Below are 19,362 nucleotides of genomic sequence, written 5' to 3'. Positions count from 1 at the left end.
ATCCGCCGTTTTACTGCCTTGTTACTGCCGGCACCATCAATCCCAGCACGGTTCTGTGCAGTGAAATAGTGCAGATTTCAAACAAATCCAAGAATGAATTAGTTTTTTTGGTGCAGGAAAGGCTGGCTCTTTAGGAGTCTTGTATATGGGTGCACAGAATTTGGCTTTCCCAGTGAAATACATTAACGGACAAAACAAATGGTTTGGACAATTTTCGGCCAAATTAGGACAAAGAAAACAATTTTGAAGTTGTCTTTGGTTTTAAGTTATTTTGCCATGATTTTGCCTCCATGCGGCCCATGAGCTAAAATGAGTTTGACACCCCTGATTTAGCCGATTGGAGGGCTGGCTTCCACAGCCAGTGGGTCCATGACGATGACTTCTGTTTTGTTTGATTAGCCGTTTTACTGCCGGCACCACTAATCTATGGTTAAGACAGTTTTTGGTCACAGTAGGACAAAGAATGTTTTTATTTTTAAGTTTTTATGCCATGATTTTGCCTCCATGCGGCCCATGAGCTAAAATGGGTTGGACACCCCTGATTTAGCTGATTGGAGGGCTAGCTTCCACAGCCAGTGGGTCCATGACGATGACTTCTGTTTTGTTTGATCAGCCGTTTTACTGCCTTGTTACTGCCGGCACCATCAATCCCAGCACAGTTCTGTGCAGTGAAATAGTGCAAAATTTCAAACAAATCCATGCATGAATTAGTTTTTTAGTGAAGGACAGGGTGGCTCTTTAGGAGTCTTGTATATGGCTGCACATAATTGGGCTTTCCCAGTGAAATACATTAACGGACAAAACAAGTGGTTTAGACAATTTTCGACCACAGTACGACAAAGAAAACAATTTTGAAGTTGTCTTTGGTTTTAAGTTATCATGCCATGATTTTGCCTCCATGCGGCCCTCGAGCTAAAATGAGTTGGACACCCCTGATTTAGCCGATTGGAGGGCTAACTTCCACAGCCAGTGGGTCCATGATGATGACTTCTTTTTTCTTTGATCAGCCGTTTTACTGCCGGCACCACCAATCTATGGTTAAGACAGTTTTTGGTCAAAGTAGGACAAAGAATGTTTTTTATTTTTAAGTTATTATGCCATGATTTTGCCTCCATGCGGCCCATGAGCTAAAATGAGTTGGACACCCCTGATTTAGCCGATTGGAGGGTTAGCTTCCACAGCCAGTGGGTCCATGACGATGACTTCTTTTTTCTTTGATCAGCCGTTTTACTGCCTTGGTACTGCCGGCACCACCAATATATGGTTAAGACAGTTTTTGTTCAAAGTAGGACAAAGAATGTTTTTATTTTTAAGTTATTATGCCATGTTTTGCCTCCACGTGGCCCATGAGCTAAAATGATTTTGACGATTGGAGGGCTACCTTCCACAGCCATGCATGAATGTGTGATGCCTCAAGTCAATTATAAATGACCATAACATAGCGATCAATGGTAATGGTGTAGCGTCACACCCCTATTCTAATGTGTTTTAATTTGCATGTCCCAGGTCCTGGAGCACGATGACTACAACTACAACGACACCAAGTTTGAGTACGAAGACTATGACGTATACGGGGGAGAAGGCTACGACTTTGCCGAGCGAGAACGCGCGGCGACGTGGGAAGGAAAGGTCCGGAGTCAGACTTGTATTATTTTTTTTGCAAAATGGTGTGGTCAGTGTCAAGTGATTGGTATGTTCATCCTCAGGCGAGGCCCCCCGCTGACAAAGGACAGAAAGGCGAGCCGGCTACATTTGAAGCGGTAAGCTGCTGGTGGCCCTGCATCAACATCGACCACAAAATGAGCTGATATTCTTCCATCTGCCATTGGTTCATAGGGTAGAGTCGTGGAAGGACCACCGGGCCTACCAGGACCAGAGGTGAGTCCTGGTCTTTATAGTCGTCTATTTTATTATATGCATCATGGAGTGATGAGTCCTAGTGACGCTGGACCACTAGATATTTTTTTTAAACTACCATTTAGACACAAGGTCATGTGCAGTGAATGTCCTGCTAGGACAAAACTGAGGGTATATATATATATGTATATATTTTGTAAAAAAAAAAAAAGCACTTTACGCTGAGCAAACAACCTCAAAGTGCCACAGTGTAAAAAAAATTGTAATAATAATAATAATAAAAAGATAATAAAAATAAATAACAATATAAAACTATAAACAGCCCAATAGCTAGAACCAGCATGCATGTCTATGAAAAGGCTTTTTTTTTAAATGAGGGGGTTTTCAGCCTTTTTTTAAAAGCATCCACAGTCTGAGGTGCCCTCAGGTGGTCAGGGAGAGCGTTCCACAGACTGGGACCAGCGGAGCAGAAAGCCCGGTTTCCCATAGTTCGTAGCTATGGGAGACCATATAAAAAATAAAAAATAAAAAATAAAAATATATATATATATATAAAATACATTTTATTTGTAAAAAAAAAAAAAAACACTTTACGTTGAGCAAACAACCTCAAAGTGCCACAGTGTAAAAAAAATAGTAATAATAATCATAATAATAAAAAGATAATAAAAATAAATAAAATATACAACTATAAACAGCCCAATAGCTAGAACCAGCATGCATGTCTATAAAAAAGGCTTTTTAAAAAAAAAAAGATGGGTTTTTAAGCCTTTTTTAAAAGCATCCACAGTCTGATGTGCCCTCAGGTGGTCAGGGAGCGCGTTCCACAGACTCGGAGCAGCGGAGCAGAAAGCCCGGTTTCCCATAGTTCGTAGCTATGGGAGACCATATAAAAAAAAAAATATATATATATATATATATATATATATATATATACAACCCATAAAGTGATTAAATATCATATTAAATCTATCAAAATAATGTTGTTGTTTTTTATCAGGATGGAGTAGGGCAATATTTTAGTATGTATTTCGGTACTTGTCTAAATAAGAGGGACCACAACAAAATGTCATTATTGGGTTTATTGTAACAAAACAATATTACAGTATATTAAACATGTTTATTATTGCAGTTAAGTCCTTAAATAAAGTGGTGAACATACTAGACAACTTGTATTTTAGTAGTAAGTAAACAAACAAAGGCTCTTAATTAGTCTGCTGACATATGCAGTAACATATTGTGTCATTTATACACCTATTATTTTCTACACATTATAAAGGACAAACTGTAAAAAATGGATAATTACTCCACTTGTTCATTTACTGTTAATATCTGCTTACTTTCTGTTTTAACATGTTCTATCTACACTTCTTTATTCTTCTCTTCTTTAATACTTTACATTAGTTTTGGATGATACCACACATTTAGGTATCGATCCGATACCAAGTAATTACAGGATCATACATTGGTCATATACAAAGTCCACATGTGTCCGGGGACGTATTTACTGACTTTATAAACATAATATTAATGTTTTAAAAAGGAAAAAAATATTGTGTGACAAAAAAAAAATATCGATGTAATCATAGTACTATTGTACTTGGTATCATTACATTTGTTTACATTCTGTCAGGCTTGTCCCTGACAGTTTGGTCATGTTTTAGTTTTTCCTCTGCGTTTGTCTTTTATTTCCTGTTTGTCTCCCTGAGTGCTGTGTCTCCCCAGTTGTGGCTGATTGACACCTGGCCACACCTGGTGTCAATCAGCCAGCTACTATTTAAAGCTGCCTTCCCCTCCAGTCAGGGCTGAATTATTGTCACCACTACCTGTCAACGTCATTAATATTTATCGTTGTAGCTGCGTCTACTTCTGTTCACTCTGCCAATCTCATAGTTCCTTCGTGTCACAGTGTTTTTGTTTCTTGTCCACGGTTAGCCTTTGTGCTAGTTTTTGTTGATAGCCAAGTTTGTTCTCCGCATTGTGTGCTTTTTATTTGTACCCTTTTGTTTGTTTGTTGTTGTTTTAGTGTTAAATTAAATCATGTTTACCTGCACAATGCCTACCGCCTTCTCTGCATCTTGGGTTTCGTCACAAACTCAACCTGACACATTCAAGGCTGTTTGATATTTAGCTATTCCTCATCCTGCAGTGATAATGCTACTTGTAAGGAACTCACTATATTTGTCGCCAAGGAGGCGAGGATTAGTGATTTAGAAGTAGCTAAAACACTGTGGATGGACGTTAGCCGCCAGGTAGCGAGCCGTGTCTTCAAGCAGCTCTTCCTGAGGGAGTTTCGGTGTTATAACTACATCTTTATTATCAGTTTTTAGGCCAAAATGTGTCCGTTCTCCCTTTTCTGTCTACACACTGTGTCTGCTTGTAAGTACTCTGTGATTGTGTGCTGCCGAACATGCTCCTCTGCTTGTAAAACCAGCAATGTCACGACCCGGTACTTTTCAAACAGAGTATAGAACGGTTTTGGATTCATTAGTACCGCAATACTATACTAGTACCGGTATAACGTACAACCCTGGGATAGAGAGCCTTAAATCAACAACAAAACTTATTATTACTCATAATTATTGTTTGAACTGTAGAGCAAAAGCCACTATTTGAGGAGATATTGTTATCATTATTTGCGTTTCAAAGATGAATAAAGTCTGACCGGAAACATGCTGTTGGACTTTTCAGGGACTTCCTGGTCCGGCCGGACCTGTCGGCCCCCCGGGACCCTTTGGAGACCCTGGTGAAGTGGTGAGTGGAGCATTTGGCTGCCGGCTCTTCTCGGACCTCCGATTAAAATACTTTACGAGGATTACATGGGTGCAGTTCACCAGAGTTCAACTGGCTGGACTGAGGACACACACACACACACACACACACACATGCTTGTATTTGCTACCTTCTTGAGACCTCCGAGAAATGCCTCCCTGTATATTACCAGCCTTTCTAGATATATAAAGACGTGTATTTAGGGTCTTTTTTAATTTTTTTGTTTGTAATTGGTTTTTAATCTTCGTCATTTACTTCAATTTATTACTGAATGTTTCAATATCCTTTTTTTTCCCATTAATTTTGGCCAAAGCGGGGGTATTTCAATTCCTTACACACACTTGTTATTTCATATGTTGGCCAGAGGGGGGGCACTTCAAATTTTTACACCCACTTGTTACTTCATATGTTGATCAGAGGGGGAGCACTTCCAATTTTTACACACACTTGTTATTTCTTATGTTGACCAGAGGGGGAACATTTCAAATTTTTACACCCACTTGTTATTTCATATGTTGAACAGAAATACAAGAACACAAGCGCACACACACACACACACACACACACACACACACACACACACACACACACACACACACACACACACACACACACACACTCACACACACCCACACACACACATTCTTGTATTTGTTACCTTCTTGGTAAACTTTTGTGTTTTTTAGTTATTTTTTGTTTGTAATAGTTTTTTAATCGTCATTATTTACCTCAAGTTATTACTGTATGTCTCTATATACATATTTATTTATTTATTTATTTTTCATTAAGTTTTGGCCAAAGGGGGGTATTTCAATTCCTTACACACACTTGTTATTTCATATGTTGGCCAGAGGGGAAGCAGTTCAAATTTTTACACACACTTTTTATTTCATATGTTGACCAGAGGGGGAGCACTTCCAATTGTTACACACACTTGTTATTTCATATGTTGACCAGAGGGGAAGCACTTCAAATTTTTACACCTACTTGTTATTTCATATGTTGACCAGAAATACAAGAACACACACGTGCGCGCACGCACGCACACACGCACACACACACGCAAACACATTCTTGTATTTGTTACCTTCTTGGTAAACTTTTATTTGTTTGTGTTTTTTTGTTATTTTATGTTTGTAATTGTTTTTTAATCGTCATTATTTACCTCAAGTTTTTACAGTATTTCTCTATATACATATTTACTTATTTATTTATTTTTCATTAATTTTGGCCAAAGGGGGGGGGGGGGGGTATTTCAATTCCTTACAAACACTTGTTATTTCATATATTGGCCAGAGGGGGAGGACTTCAAATTTTTACACACACTTGTTATTTCATATGTTGCTCAGAGGGGGAGCACTTCAAATTTTTACACACACTTGTTATTTCATATGTTGACCAGAGGGGAACACTTCAAATTTTTACATTTTTACACCCACTTGTTATTTCATATGTTGACCATAAATACAAGAACACACACGCACGCACGCACGCACACACACACACACACACACACACGCACACACACACACACACACTCAACCATTCTTGTATTTGTTACCTTCTTGATACCGCTGGAAAAAATGCTTACCTCTTTAGGACCAACCTTTCTAGATATATAAAGATTTGTATTTACAACATTAATAATATATACATACTATGCAAATTTAAAAAAAGGTAAGCTTTATTTTTTTGTTTTGAATAGTTTTTTAAATCTTCATTATTTACTTCAGTTTATTACAGTATGTCTCTATATACAAACTTATGTAATTCCAATTGTTTTGATTAAATTTGGCTAAAGTGGACGCATTTCAGTTTCTTACACACACTTGTTATTACAAATGTTGGCCAGAGGGGGAGCACTTTTAAAACCGACACGCAGTCAATTTGAAAAATCCCTCCTTTTTGGGACCACCCACTCATGTCTTACGTCAGCACCGGAAGTGGTAAAATCAGCTGTTCACGTGCCGGGGTTTTTTTCGGGGCTGAATAGGGAAGTCCTTCTTTAGCTTGTTTTATCATATATTGCTGCCTTTGCACCTGTCAATGTTTACTTTTGTATAGACATTAAATCAACAAAAAAATCCTGACTTTGGACCAATGTTCATTTGGTCCATATTTGGTTCTCTATTAGATGCAATGGTTTTTCCTGTATTGGGATCATGATTTCGCTTCTAACTTGTTCACCGGTCCTCATATGGAAGGTACTTTTCCTTGTTGATGTCTCAAGAAGTGTCGAAATACAAGTACACACACATTCTTGTATTTTTCATCTTCTTGAGACATTAAATCAACATAAAAAAAATCCTGACTTTGGAGCAATGTTCACGGACTCTGGTATTTGGCTCTCTATTAGATGCAATGGTTTTTCCTGTATTGTGACCATGATTTCGCTCCTAACTTGTTCAACGGTCCCCTTATGGAAGGTACTTTTCCTTGTTGATGTCTCAAGAAGGGTAGAAATACAAGTACACACACATTCTTGTATTTTTCACCTTCTTGAGACATTAAATCAACATAAAAAAAAACCTGACTTTGGAGCAATGTTCACAGACTCTAGGATTTGGCTCTCTATTAGATGCAATGGTTTTTCCTGTATTGTGACCATGATTTTGCTCCTAACTTGTTTAACGGTCCCCCTATGGAAGGTACTTTTCCTTGTTGATGTCTCAAGAAGTGTAGAAATACAAGTACACACACATTCTTATATTTTTCACCTTCTTGAGACATTAAATCAACATGAAAAAATCCTGACTTTGGAGCAATGTTCACGGAATCTAGTTTTTGGCTCTTTATTAGATGGTTTTCCTGTATTGTGACCATGATTTTGGTCCCATCTTTTTCACCTGTCCTCATATGGAAGGTACTTTTCCTTGTTGATGTCTCAAGAAGTGTAGAAATACAAGTACACAGACATTCTTGTATTTTTCACCTTCTTGAGACATTAAATCAACATGAAAAAATCCTGACTTTGGAGCAATGTTCACGGAATCTAGTTTTTGGCTCTTTATTAGATGGTTTTCCTGTATTGTGACCATGATTTTGGTCCCATCTTGTTCACCTGTTCTCATATGGAAGGTACTTTTCCTTGTTGATGTCTCAAGAAGTGTAGAAATACAAGTACACACACATTCTTGTATTTTTCACCTTCTTGAGACATTAAATCAACATAAAAAAATCCTGACTTTGGAACAATGTTCACGGACTCTAGTTTTTGGCTCTCTTTTAGATGCAATGGTTTTTCCTGTATTGGGACCATGATTTCGCTTCTAACTTGTTCACCGGTCCTCCTATGGAATGTACATTTCCTTGTTGATGTCTCAAGAAGTGTAGAAATACAAGTACACACACATTCTTGTATTTTTCACCTTCTTGAGACATTAAATCAACATAAAAAAATCCTGACTTTGGACCAATGTTCACGGACTCTGGTATTTGGCTCTGTATTAGATGCAATGGTTTTTCCTGTATTGGGACCATGATTTCGCTCCTAACTTGTTCAACGGTCCCCCTATGGAAGGTACTTTTCCTTTTTGATGTCTCAAGAAGTGTAGAAATACAAGTACACACACATTCTTGTATTTTTCACCTTCTTGAGACATTAAATCAACATGAAAAAATCCTGACTTTGGAGCAATGTTCACGGAATCTAGTTTTTGGCTCTTTATTAGATGGTTTTCCTGTATTGTGACCATGATTTTGGTCCCATCTTGTTCACCTGTCCTCATATGGAAGGTACTTTTCCTTGTTGATGTCTCAAGAAGTGTAGAAATACAAGTACACACACATTCTTGTATTTTTCACCTTCTTGAGACATTAAATCAACATAAAAAAAATCCTGACTTTGGAGCAATGTTCACGGACTCTAGTTTTTAGCTCTCTATTAGATGCAATGGTTTTTCCTGTATTGGGACCATGATTTTGCTCCTAACTTGTTCAACGGTCCTCCTATGGAAGGTACTTTTCCTTGTTGATGTCTCAAGAAGTGTAGAAATACAAGTACACACACATTCTTGTATTTTTCACCTTCTTGAGACATTAAATCAACATAAATAAATCCTGACTTTGGAGCAATGTTCACGGAATCTAGTTTTTAGCTCTTTATTAGATGGTTTTCCTGTATTGTGACCATGATTTTGGTCCCATCTTGTTCACCTGTCCTCATATGGACGGTACTTTTCCTTGTTGATGTCTCAAGAAGTGTAGAAATACAAGTACACAGACATTCTTGTATTTTTCACCTTCTTGAGACATTAAATCAACATGAAAAAATCCTGACTTTGGAGCAATGTTCACGGAATCTAGTTTTTGGCTCTTTATTAGATGGTTTTCCTGTATTGTGACCATGATTTTGGTCCCATCTTGTTCACCTGTCCTCATATGGAAGGTACTTTTCCTTGTTGATGTCTCAAGAAGTGTAGAAATACAAGTACACACACATTCTTGTATTTTTCACCTTCTTGAGACATTAAATCAACATGAAAAAATCCTGACTTTGGAGCAATGTTCACGGAATCTAGTTTTTGGCTCTCTATTAGATGGTTTTCCTGTATTGTGACCATGATTTTGGTCCCATCTTGTTCACCTGTCCTCATATGGATGGTACTTTTCCTTGTTGATGTCTCAAGAAGGCTGGAAATACAAGAACACACACACACACACACACACACACACACACTTGACCTCCTTTTTTTGTGCTGGCTGTGCTTGCTCACTGTGCACAACACAGGACTAGGAGTGACCACAACTAAGATCACTTCTTGAGATCAAATCGGACGGCAATCTTTTAATGAAATCACTGTGCAAACATTTCCCCAAATGAATCCCTTAATCTATTGGATTAATACAAAAAAAAAGACATTTTAATCAGATTAGCACACATGACTGATGTTTAATTAGATTTAAAAATGAAAACATGCATCACGCTCGTCCTATTCTTGTGTTTTAAGGGTCCAACGGGACGCCCTGGTCTCCCCGGGGTTGATGGTGTTCCGGGTCCACCGGGGACCTTGCTGATGCTCCCAGTAAGACCTGACCCAGTCCTGCACACATGACACAGTTTCCACAGGGTGGCCACAAGGGGGAGCTGTTTGACCAAGTTTCATCCACTACTCTGCTTGATTCTTGCCCTCAGTTCCAGTATGGAGGTCATTCCCAAAAGGGGCCAGTGGTGTCCCCCCAGGAGGCCCAAGCACAAGCCATCTTACAGCAAGCCCAGGTACTTATCAAGTTCTAGAACAAGGCTTTTTCTGGGCTTCTAAATAGTCGCAGGAATACTGCCTATTTGACAGCTAAATAGCTCATTTCCATCTGCAGTCCCTGGCTACTTAAATGAAAGAAATGCCAAAATCATGCAATAAAATCATACTATAGCATGTAATCAAATTAAGAAAAGTCACAAAATTGCCTTTAATTAACACATTTTTATTATACAATACAAATCACCTCTCCTTTACATCATAACTCATAGACAATACATGCTCTTGCCACTAAAAATCATTCAATAAAATTATAACAATAAAATTATACTATAGATGTAATCAAAGAAAAAGAAAAGTCATAAAATGCCCTTGATATACAATACAACCACCCCTCCTTTACATCACAAAACATGGACAATACATGACTTTGCCGATAAAAAATATACAATAAAAATATAACAAAAAAATTATACTATAGCTTGTAATCAAATTAAGAAAAGTCATAAAATGCTCTTTCATTGACAAATATTTATTATACAATACAAACACCTCTCCTTTACATCATAACACATGGACAATACATGCTCTTGTCGTTAAAAATCATGCAATAAAATTATGACAATAAAATAAACTATAGCTTGCAATCAAATTAAGAAAAGTCATAAAATGCCCTTTCATTGACACATACTTATTATACGAAACAACCACCTCTCCTTTACATCATAACACATGGACAATACATGCTCTTGCCGTTAAAAATCCATCCATCCATCCATTTCCTACCGTTTATTACCTTCATGCAATTAAATTATAACAATAAAATCATGCTATAGCATGAAATCAAATTAAGAAAAGTCAATACATGGACAATACATGCTCTTGCCGATAAAAATCCATCCATGTTCTACTGCTTATTCCCTTCGTGCAATAAAATCATAACAATAAAATTATACTGTAGCATGTAATCAAATTAAGAAAAGTCCTAAAATGCCCTTTCATTGAGACATACTTTATATACAATACAACCACCTCTCCTTTACATCATAACTCATAGACAATACATGCTCTTGTCGCTAAAAATCATGCAATGAAATTATAACATAAAAATTATATTGTAGCATGTAATCAAATTAAGAAAAGTTCTAAAATGCCCTTTTATTGGCACACATTTGATATACAAATACAACCACCTCTCCTTTACATCATAACTCATAGACAATACATGCTCTTGTCGCTAAAAATCATGCAATAAAATTATAACATAAAAATTATACTATAGCCTGTAATCAAATTAAGAAAAGGGACGGCGTTGCGCAGTGGGGGAGTGGCCGTGCGCAACCCGAGGGTCCCTGGTTCAAATCCCCCCTAGTACCAACCTCGTCACGTCCGTTGTGTCCTGAGCAAGACACTTCACCCTTGCTCCTGATGGGTGCTGGTTGGCGCCTTGCATGGCAGCTCCCTCCATCAGTGTGTGAATGTGTGTGTGAATGGGTAAATGTGGAAGTAGTGTCAAAGCGCTTTGAGTACCTTGAAGGTAGAAAAGCGCTATACAAGTACAACCCATTTATTTATAAAAGTTCTAAAATGCCCTTTTATTGGCACACATTTGATATACAAATACAACCACCTCTCCTTTACATCATAACTCATAGACAATACAAGCTCTTGTCGCTAAAAATCATGCAATAAAAATATAACAAAAAAATTATACTATAGCATGTAATCAAATTAAGAAAAGTCATAAAATGCCCTTTCATTGACACATACTTAATATACAATACAACCACCTCTCCTTTACATCATAACACATGGACAATACATACTTTTGTTGTTAAAAATCCATCCATCCATCCATCCATTTTTTATCGCGTATTCCCTTCATGCAATAAAATTATAACAATAAAGTCATACTATAGCATCTAATCAAATTTTTTTAAAAAGTCCTCAAATGCCCTTTTATTGACACATACTTATTATACAATACAACCACCTCTCCTTTACATCATAACTCATAGACAATACATGTTTTTGTTCACGTCTGTCATCATTTATAATATATATATATATATATATATATATACTGTATATATATATATATGTATATATATTTGCGGTGTGTATATAAAACGTTGGAGGGTTGTGAAGTTGTTTCAGAGGGCTTTCAAGGCCACAACGGTGACTCTCGTTTTTTTTAATCATCATTAAAATCCTAATCTCTAATAATGATTGTAAACGATAAGTAAACTATGTTTTAAAAAGTGCAGTTCCTCTTTAAGAAGCTACAGGAAAAACATCGGTGCAAGATCCTCTGACAGGAATGCATTGCTGTTTTTGAGGATCTACTGTACGGCAAAACCGCCATTCTGGTGTCATTTAAGGGCCACTTTTGAAGTCTAGTACAGTTCAGGAGAAAGTCACTTCAATTCACACTGTACTTGTCCTCCAGCTGTCCATGAAGGGACCCCCAGGTCCCGTGGGTCTCACGGGGAGATCAGGCCCGCTGGTAAGCCACACTTCTTCTCACCTTCACCATTTTTGGAAGAAGGATTCCTGCCAACTTTTAGCGCCACTTGTCAATAACGTTTACTCTTCAGGGCGCTCCTGGCCCCGCCGGCCACAAAGGAGACATAGGAGACCCCGGCCCTCCGGTAAGAATGTTTACATCCTTGCAAGCTTCTCTCTGTCCTTGTCACCGTATCGATTTCCCTTCATCCTCTTGCATTATTTAGTTTATTTTTTGCTCCATTTGCCTTGTTTGTCTTTTTGAATACAGGGACCTCAAGGGTTGCCGGGAACCCAAGGGAGTAATGGAAAGCCAGGGAAGAGGGTGAGTACCAGTCCCCATCAAAACCCTAATCTGGTGCAGTCCTGAGTGGAATGCTTTGCTTGGTGTTATAGGGGCGTGCTGGAAATGATGGCGGACGGGGAATTCCAGGTGAAACCGGCACGAAGGTGAGCAAACTATAGGGTCCAACTCAGAGCTGGGCAAATATTTCGACTTGAGGGCCACATGTGTGTATGAATGATATATACACACATTTAGCTGTGAAAATCCCTTTTTTGTCCTGGAACACTAATACCAAAAGTCACAATGTCCGAGTTCTAAAAAGTTATGACAGACCACCTCAAAAAAAACGGAATGGTATTGTACAGTTTTTTACTGAACGGGACACCCAAAATGTACATGAAAATAAAGAAAGTGGGATTTACAATGTTAACTATGAACAATAAAACTCTAAATATTAACAACATTCGAACATTCCTCCTCCTTTATGTGGGATTTACAATATTAACGATGAACAATAAAACACTGAATATTTACAATTTATGAACATCGCCCCTCTTTTACATGGGATTTACAACATTAACTGTAAACAATAAAACACTGAATATTAACAACATATGAACATCGCCGCTCTTTTACTTGGGTTTTACAATATTAACTATGAACAATGAAACAATGAATATTAACACCAAATAAACATTGCCCCTCTTTTTTACGTGGGATTTACAATATTAACAATGAACAATAAAACACTGAATATTAACAACATATGAACATCGCCCCACTTTTACGTGGCATTTACAATATTAACTATGAACAATAAAACACTGAGTATTAAAAACATATGAACATCCCCCCTATTTTTTATGTAATATTTACAATATTAACTATGAAAAATAAAACACTGAATATTAACAACATATGAACATCTCCCCACTTTTTTACATGGAATTTACAATACTAACTATGAACAATAAAACACTGAATATTAACAACATATGAACATCGCCCCTCTTTTACATGGATTTACAATATTAACTATGAACAATAAAACACTGAATATTAACAACATATGAACATCGCCCCACTTTTACGTGGCATTTACAATATTAACTATGAACAATAAAACACTGAGTATTAAAAACATATGAACATCCCCCCTATTTTTTATGTAATATTTACAATATTAACTATGAACAATAAAACACTGAATATTAACAACATATGAACATCGCCCCTGTTTTTCATGGGATTTACAATATTAACTACAAACAATAAAACACTGAATATTGACAACATTCGAACATTGCTCCTCTTTTGTGTGGGATTTACAATATTAACTATGAACTATAAAACACTGAATATTAACAACATATGAAAATCGCCCCTCTTTTTTTACATGGGATTTACAATATTAACTATGAACAATAAAACACTGAATATTAACAACATATGAACATCGCCCCTCTCTTAAGTGGGATTTGAAATATTAACCATGGACAATAAAACGCTGAATATTGACAACATTCGAACATTCCTCCTCCTTTATGTGGGATTTACAAGATTATCTATGAAAAATAAAACACTGAATATTTACAATTTATGAACATCGCCCCTCTTTTACTTGGGATTTACAATATTAACCATGAACAATAAAACACTGACTATTAACATATAAACATCGCCCCTCTTTTACGTGGGATTTACAATATTAACTATGAACAATAAAACACTGACTATTAACATATGAACATAGCTCTTTTACATGGGATTTACAATATTAACTATGAACAATAAAACACTGAATATTTACAATTTATGAACATCGCCCCTCTTTTACGTGGGATTTACAATATTAACTATGAACAATAAAACACTGAATATTTACAATTTATGAACATCGCCCCTCTTTTACATGGGATTTACAATATTAACTATGAACAATAAAACACTGAATATTTACAATTTATGAACATCGCCCCTCTTTTACGTGGGATTTACAATATTAACTATGAACAATAAAACATTGAATATTAACAACATATGAACATCGCCCTTCTTTTACATGGATTTACAATATTAACTATGAACAATAAAACACTGAATATTAACAACATATGAACATCGCCCCTCTTTTTTACGTGCGATTTACAATATTAACTATGAACAATAAAACACTTTATATTTACAATTTATGAACATCGCCCCTCTTTTACATGGGATTTACAATATTAACTATGAACAACAAAACACTGAATATTAACAACATATGAACATTGACCCTGTTTTACGTGGGATTTACAATATTACCTATGAACAATAAAACACTGAATATTAACACCATATAAACATTGCCCCTCTTTTACGTGGGATTTACATTGAACAATAAAACACTGAATATTAACAACATATGAACATTGCCCCTCTTTTTTACGTGCCATTTACAATATTAACTATGAACAATAAAACACTGAATATTAACAACATATGAACATAGCCCCTCTTTTAAATGGGATTTACAATATTACCCATGAACAATAAAACACTGAATATTACTACTGCTGGACTTCAACGCTCATGTTGGCAACGACAGTAAAACCTGGAGAGGTGTGGTTGGGAAGAATGGCAGCCCGGATCTGAACCCGAGTGGTGTTTTGTTATTGGACTTTTTTGCTCCTCACAGACTGTCCATAACAAACACCAGGGTGTCCATATGTGCACTTGGCACCAGGACACCCTAGGCCGCAGTTCCATGATTGACTTTGTAGTTGTGGACCATGTTCCGCACCTCTAATGTCGAGGCGGCTGATTGGAGCTGTGGCCGCAAGGTAGTTGGTGCCTGTCCTAGAACCAGTTGGTGGACACTGGCGGTGGCGGTAATCCTAGAACCCGTTGGTGGACACCGGCGGTGACGGTAATCCTAGAACCCGTCGGTGGACACCGGCGGTGACGGTAATCCTAGAACCCGTTGGTGGACACTGGGCGTGACGGTAATCCTAGAACCCGTTGGTGGACACCGGCGGTGCGGTAATCCTAGAACCCGTTGGTGGACACCGGCGGTGACGGTAATCCTAGAACCCGTTGGTGGACACCGGCAGTGACGGTAATCCTAGAACCCGTTGGTGGACACTGGTGGTGACGGTAATCCTAGAACCCGTTGGTGGACACTGGCGGTGACGGTAATCCTAGAACCCGTTGGTGGACACCGGCGGTGACGGTAATCCTAGAACCCGTTGGTGGACACTGGTGGTGATGGTAATCCTAGAACCCGTTGGTGGACACCGGCGGTGACGGTAATCCTAGAACCCGTTGGTGGACACTGGTGGTGACGGTAATCCTAGAACCCGTTGGTGGACACCGGCGGTGACGGTAATCCTAGAACCCGTTGGTGGACACCGGCGGTGACGGTAATCCTAGAACCCGTTGGTGGACACTGGTGGTGACGGTAATCCTAGAACCCGTTGGTGGACACCGGCGGTGACGGTAATCCTAGAACCTGTTGGTGGACACTGGCGGTGATGGTAATCCTAGAACCCGTTGGTGGACACCGGCGGTGAGGGTAATCCTAGAACCCGTTGGTGGACACCGGTGGTGAGGGTAATCCTAGAATCCGTTGGTGGACACTGGTGGGGACGGTAATCCTAGAACCCGTTGGTGGACACCGGCGGTGAGGGTAATCCTAGAACCCGTTGGTGGACACTGGCGGTGAGGGTAATCCTAGACCCGTTGGTGGACACCGGCAGTGACGGTAATCCTAGAACCCGTTGGTGGACACCGGCGGTGACGGTAATCCTAGAACCCGTTGGTGGACACCGGCGGTGACGGTAATCCTAGAACCCGTTGGTGGACACCGGCAGTGACGGTAATCCTAAAACCCGTTGGTGGACACCGGCGGTGAGGGTAATCCTAGAACCCGTTGGTGAACACCGGCGGTGACTGTAATCCTAGAACCCGTTGGTGGACACTGGCGGTGACGGTAATCCTAGAACCTGTTGGTGGACACCGGTGGTGACGGTAATCCTAGAACCCGTTGGTGTACACCGGCGGTGAGGGTAATCCCAGAACCCGTTGGTGGACACTGGTGGTGACGGTAATCCTAGAACCCGTTGGTGGACACTGGCGGTGAGGGTAATCCTAGAACCCGTTGGTGGACACCGGTGGTGAGGGTAATCCTAGAACCCGTTGGTGGACACTGGCGGTGACGGTAATCCTAGAACCCGTTGGTGGACACCGGCGGTGAGGGTAATCCTAGAACCCGTTGGTGGACACTGGTGGGGACGGTAATCCTAGAACCCGTTGGTGGACACCGGCGGTGAGGGTAATCCTAGAACCCGTTGGTGGACACTGGTGGGGACGGTAATCCTAGAACCCGTTGGTGGACACTGGTGGGGACGGTAATCCTAGAACCCGTTGGTGGAAACCGGCGGTGACGGTAATCCTTTAGGCTCATAGGACTCCGGAGGCAGTGGACAGGTACCGGCAGGCCAAGCGGTGTGCAGCTTCAGCGGTCGCGGTGTCAAAAACTTATACCCATACCCATGCACGTTTTTCTGTGTTACTTCGCAGGGTGACCGAGGTTTCGACGGCCTGCCAGGACTGCCGGGCATCCAAGGACATAAGGTGGGTTCCAGTAATTGCCGCACAGTCCACACCTCCAATGCATCATGTAGCATCTGCTTCCGTTTGTGGTGAAACACTTTAAACGGAGTGGCGGCCGTGCCACAGAGAGGACTGAGAAAAATCCTGGAATAGTGGATCTGACATAATAGTGTGAGAGTCCAGTCCATAGTGGATCTAACATAATAGTGAGAGAGTCCAGTCCATAGTGGATCTAACATAAGTTTGAGAGTTGAGTCTATAGTGGATCTAACATAATAGTGTGAGAGTCCAGTCCATAGTGGATCTAACATAAGTTTGAGAGTCCAGTCCATAGTGGATCTAACATAATAGTGCGAGAGTCCAGTCCATAGTGGATCTAACATAAGTTTGAGAGTTGAGTCTATAGTGGATCTAACATAATAGTGTGAGAGTCCAGTCCATAGTGGATCTAACATAATAGTGAGAGTCCAGTCCATAGTGGATCTAACATAATAGTGTGAGAGTCCAGTCCATAGTGGATCTAACATAATAGTGTGGGAGTCCAGTCCATAGTAGATCTAACATAATAGTGAGAGTCCAGTCCATAGTGGATCTAACATAATAGTGGGAGAGTCCAGTCCATAGTGGATCTAACATACGTTTGAGAGTTGAGTCTATAGTGGATCTAACATAATAGTGTGACAGTCCAGTCCATAGTGGATCTAACATAACAGTGTGAGAGTCCAGTCCATAGTGGATCTAACATAATAGTGAGAGAGTCCAGTCCATAGTGGATCCAACATAAGTTTGAGAGTTGAGTCTATAGTGGATCTAACATAATAGTGTGAGAGTCCAGTCCATAGTGGATCTAACATAATAGTGTGAGAGTCCAGTCCATAGTGGATCTAACATAAGTTTGAGAGTTGAGTCTATAGTGGATCTAACATAATAGTGTGAGAGTCCAGTCCATAGTGGATCTAACATAACAGTGTGAGAGTCCAGCCCATAGTGGATCTAACATAATAGTGAGAGTCCAGTCCGTAGTGGATCTAACATAATAGTGTGAGAGTCCAGTCCATAGTGAATCTAACATAATAGTGAGAGAGTCCAGTCCGTAGTGGATCTAACATAATAGTGTGAGAGTCCAGTCCATAGTGAATCTAACATAATAGTGAGAGAGTCCAGTCCATAGTTGGGTTCTGTGGAAGTTGCCTCTTAGCATCTCCACTGCAGACACAGCACTGGAGCCAAACGTGCAGTTTTTAATAGGTTTGATCAAAGTCTTTCTCCTGCACAACGTGACTTTTCAGTCACGTCCGTATCCTCTCTTCCCCCCCCTGCTCCCGGCCGCTTACTGGTAAAGACGACAGATGATTAGATTGACACGTACCACCTGTGAAATCTAATCATCTGCCGGCTGTGTCTCGCCGTCAGCACTGCCGCGTCCCCGTCTGATGGTGCTCCGTCCTCAGCACCGTGGACAGAGGCGGTGACTTTTGCTACTGCAGGCGGGAGGGCCACACTTTTCTCCACAGGGTCCAATCCCAAAACTGTCCTCCGTTTAACTGTTGCTACATACCAGCTAACCCAACTGAGGGCGGATCAGAGCCGAGACCAAGCGTTTGACCACTTTTTGAGTTGAAAAGTTAAATTACCAATGATTGTACTGGAGAGGAGGCTACGCCGCATAGTTGAACCTCAGATTCAGGAGGAACAGTGTGGTTTTCGTCCTGGTCGTGGTACTGTGGACCAGCTCTATACTCTCGGCAGGGTTCTTGAGGGTGCATGGGAGTTTGCCCAACCAGTCTACATGTCCTTTGTGGACTTGGAGAAGGCATTCGACCGTGTCCCTCGGGAAGTCCTGTGGGGAGTTCTCAGAGAGTAGGGGGTATCGGACTGTCTGATTGTGGCGGTCCGCTCCCTGTATGATCAGTGCCAGAGCTTGGTCCGCATTGCCGGCAGTAAGTCGGACACGTTTCCAGTGAGGGTTGGACTCCGCCAAGGCTGTCCTTTGTCACCGATTCTGTTCATAACTTTTATGGACAGAATTTCTAGGCGCAGTCAAGGCGTTCCGGTTTGGTGACCGCAGGATTAGGTCTCTGCTCTTGCAGATGATGTGGTCCTGATGGCTTCATCTGGCCAGGATCTTCAGCTCTCACTGGATCGGTT

General features: G+C 39.9%; 1 protein-coding gene across 3 annotated transcripts in view; it reads left to right on the top strand.

Annotated features, from left to right (window-relative positions):
- col5a3a (collagen, type V, alpha 3a) overlaps positions 1-19,362 on the top strand; it is a 266,668-nt gene that overhangs the window by 117,163 nt on the left and 130,143 nt on the right. For all 3 annotated transcript variants that reach the window (XM_061905224.1, XM_061905223.1, XM_061905225.1), the window contains 11 exons: positions 1,507-1,629; positions 1,707-1,760; positions 1,837-1,878; positions 4,549-4,611; positions 9,579-9,653; positions 9,764-9,847; positions 12,277-12,333; positions 12,425-12,478; positions 12,604-12,657; positions 12,729-12,782; positions 17,182-17,235. In XM_061905224.1, coding sequence (XP_061761208.1) covers positions 1,507-1,629; positions 1,707-1,760; positions 1,837-1,878; positions 4,549-4,611; positions 9,579-9,653; positions 9,764-9,847; positions 12,277-12,333; positions 12,425-12,478; positions 12,604-12,657; positions 12,729-12,782; positions 17,182-17,235 — 714 coding nt within the window. The remainder of the gene's footprint in view (positions 1-1,506; positions 1,630-1,706; positions 1,761-1,836; positions 1,879-4,548; positions 4,612-9,578; positions 9,654-9,763; positions 9,848-12,276; positions 12,334-12,424; positions 12,479-12,603; positions 12,658-12,728; positions 12,783-17,181; positions 17,236-19,362) is intronic.

The sequence above is a fragment of the Nerophis ophidion genome, linkage group LG07, assembly GCF_033978795.1.
Source record: "Nerophis ophidion isolate RoL-2023_Sa linkage group LG07, RoL_Noph_v1.0, whole genome shotgun sequence".
Classification (NCBI taxonomy): Eukaryota; Metazoa; Chordata; class Actinopteri; order Syngnathiformes; family Syngnathidae; genus Nerophis; species Nerophis ophidion.
This window is presented reverse-complemented; position numbering and strand designations above follow the sequence as displayed.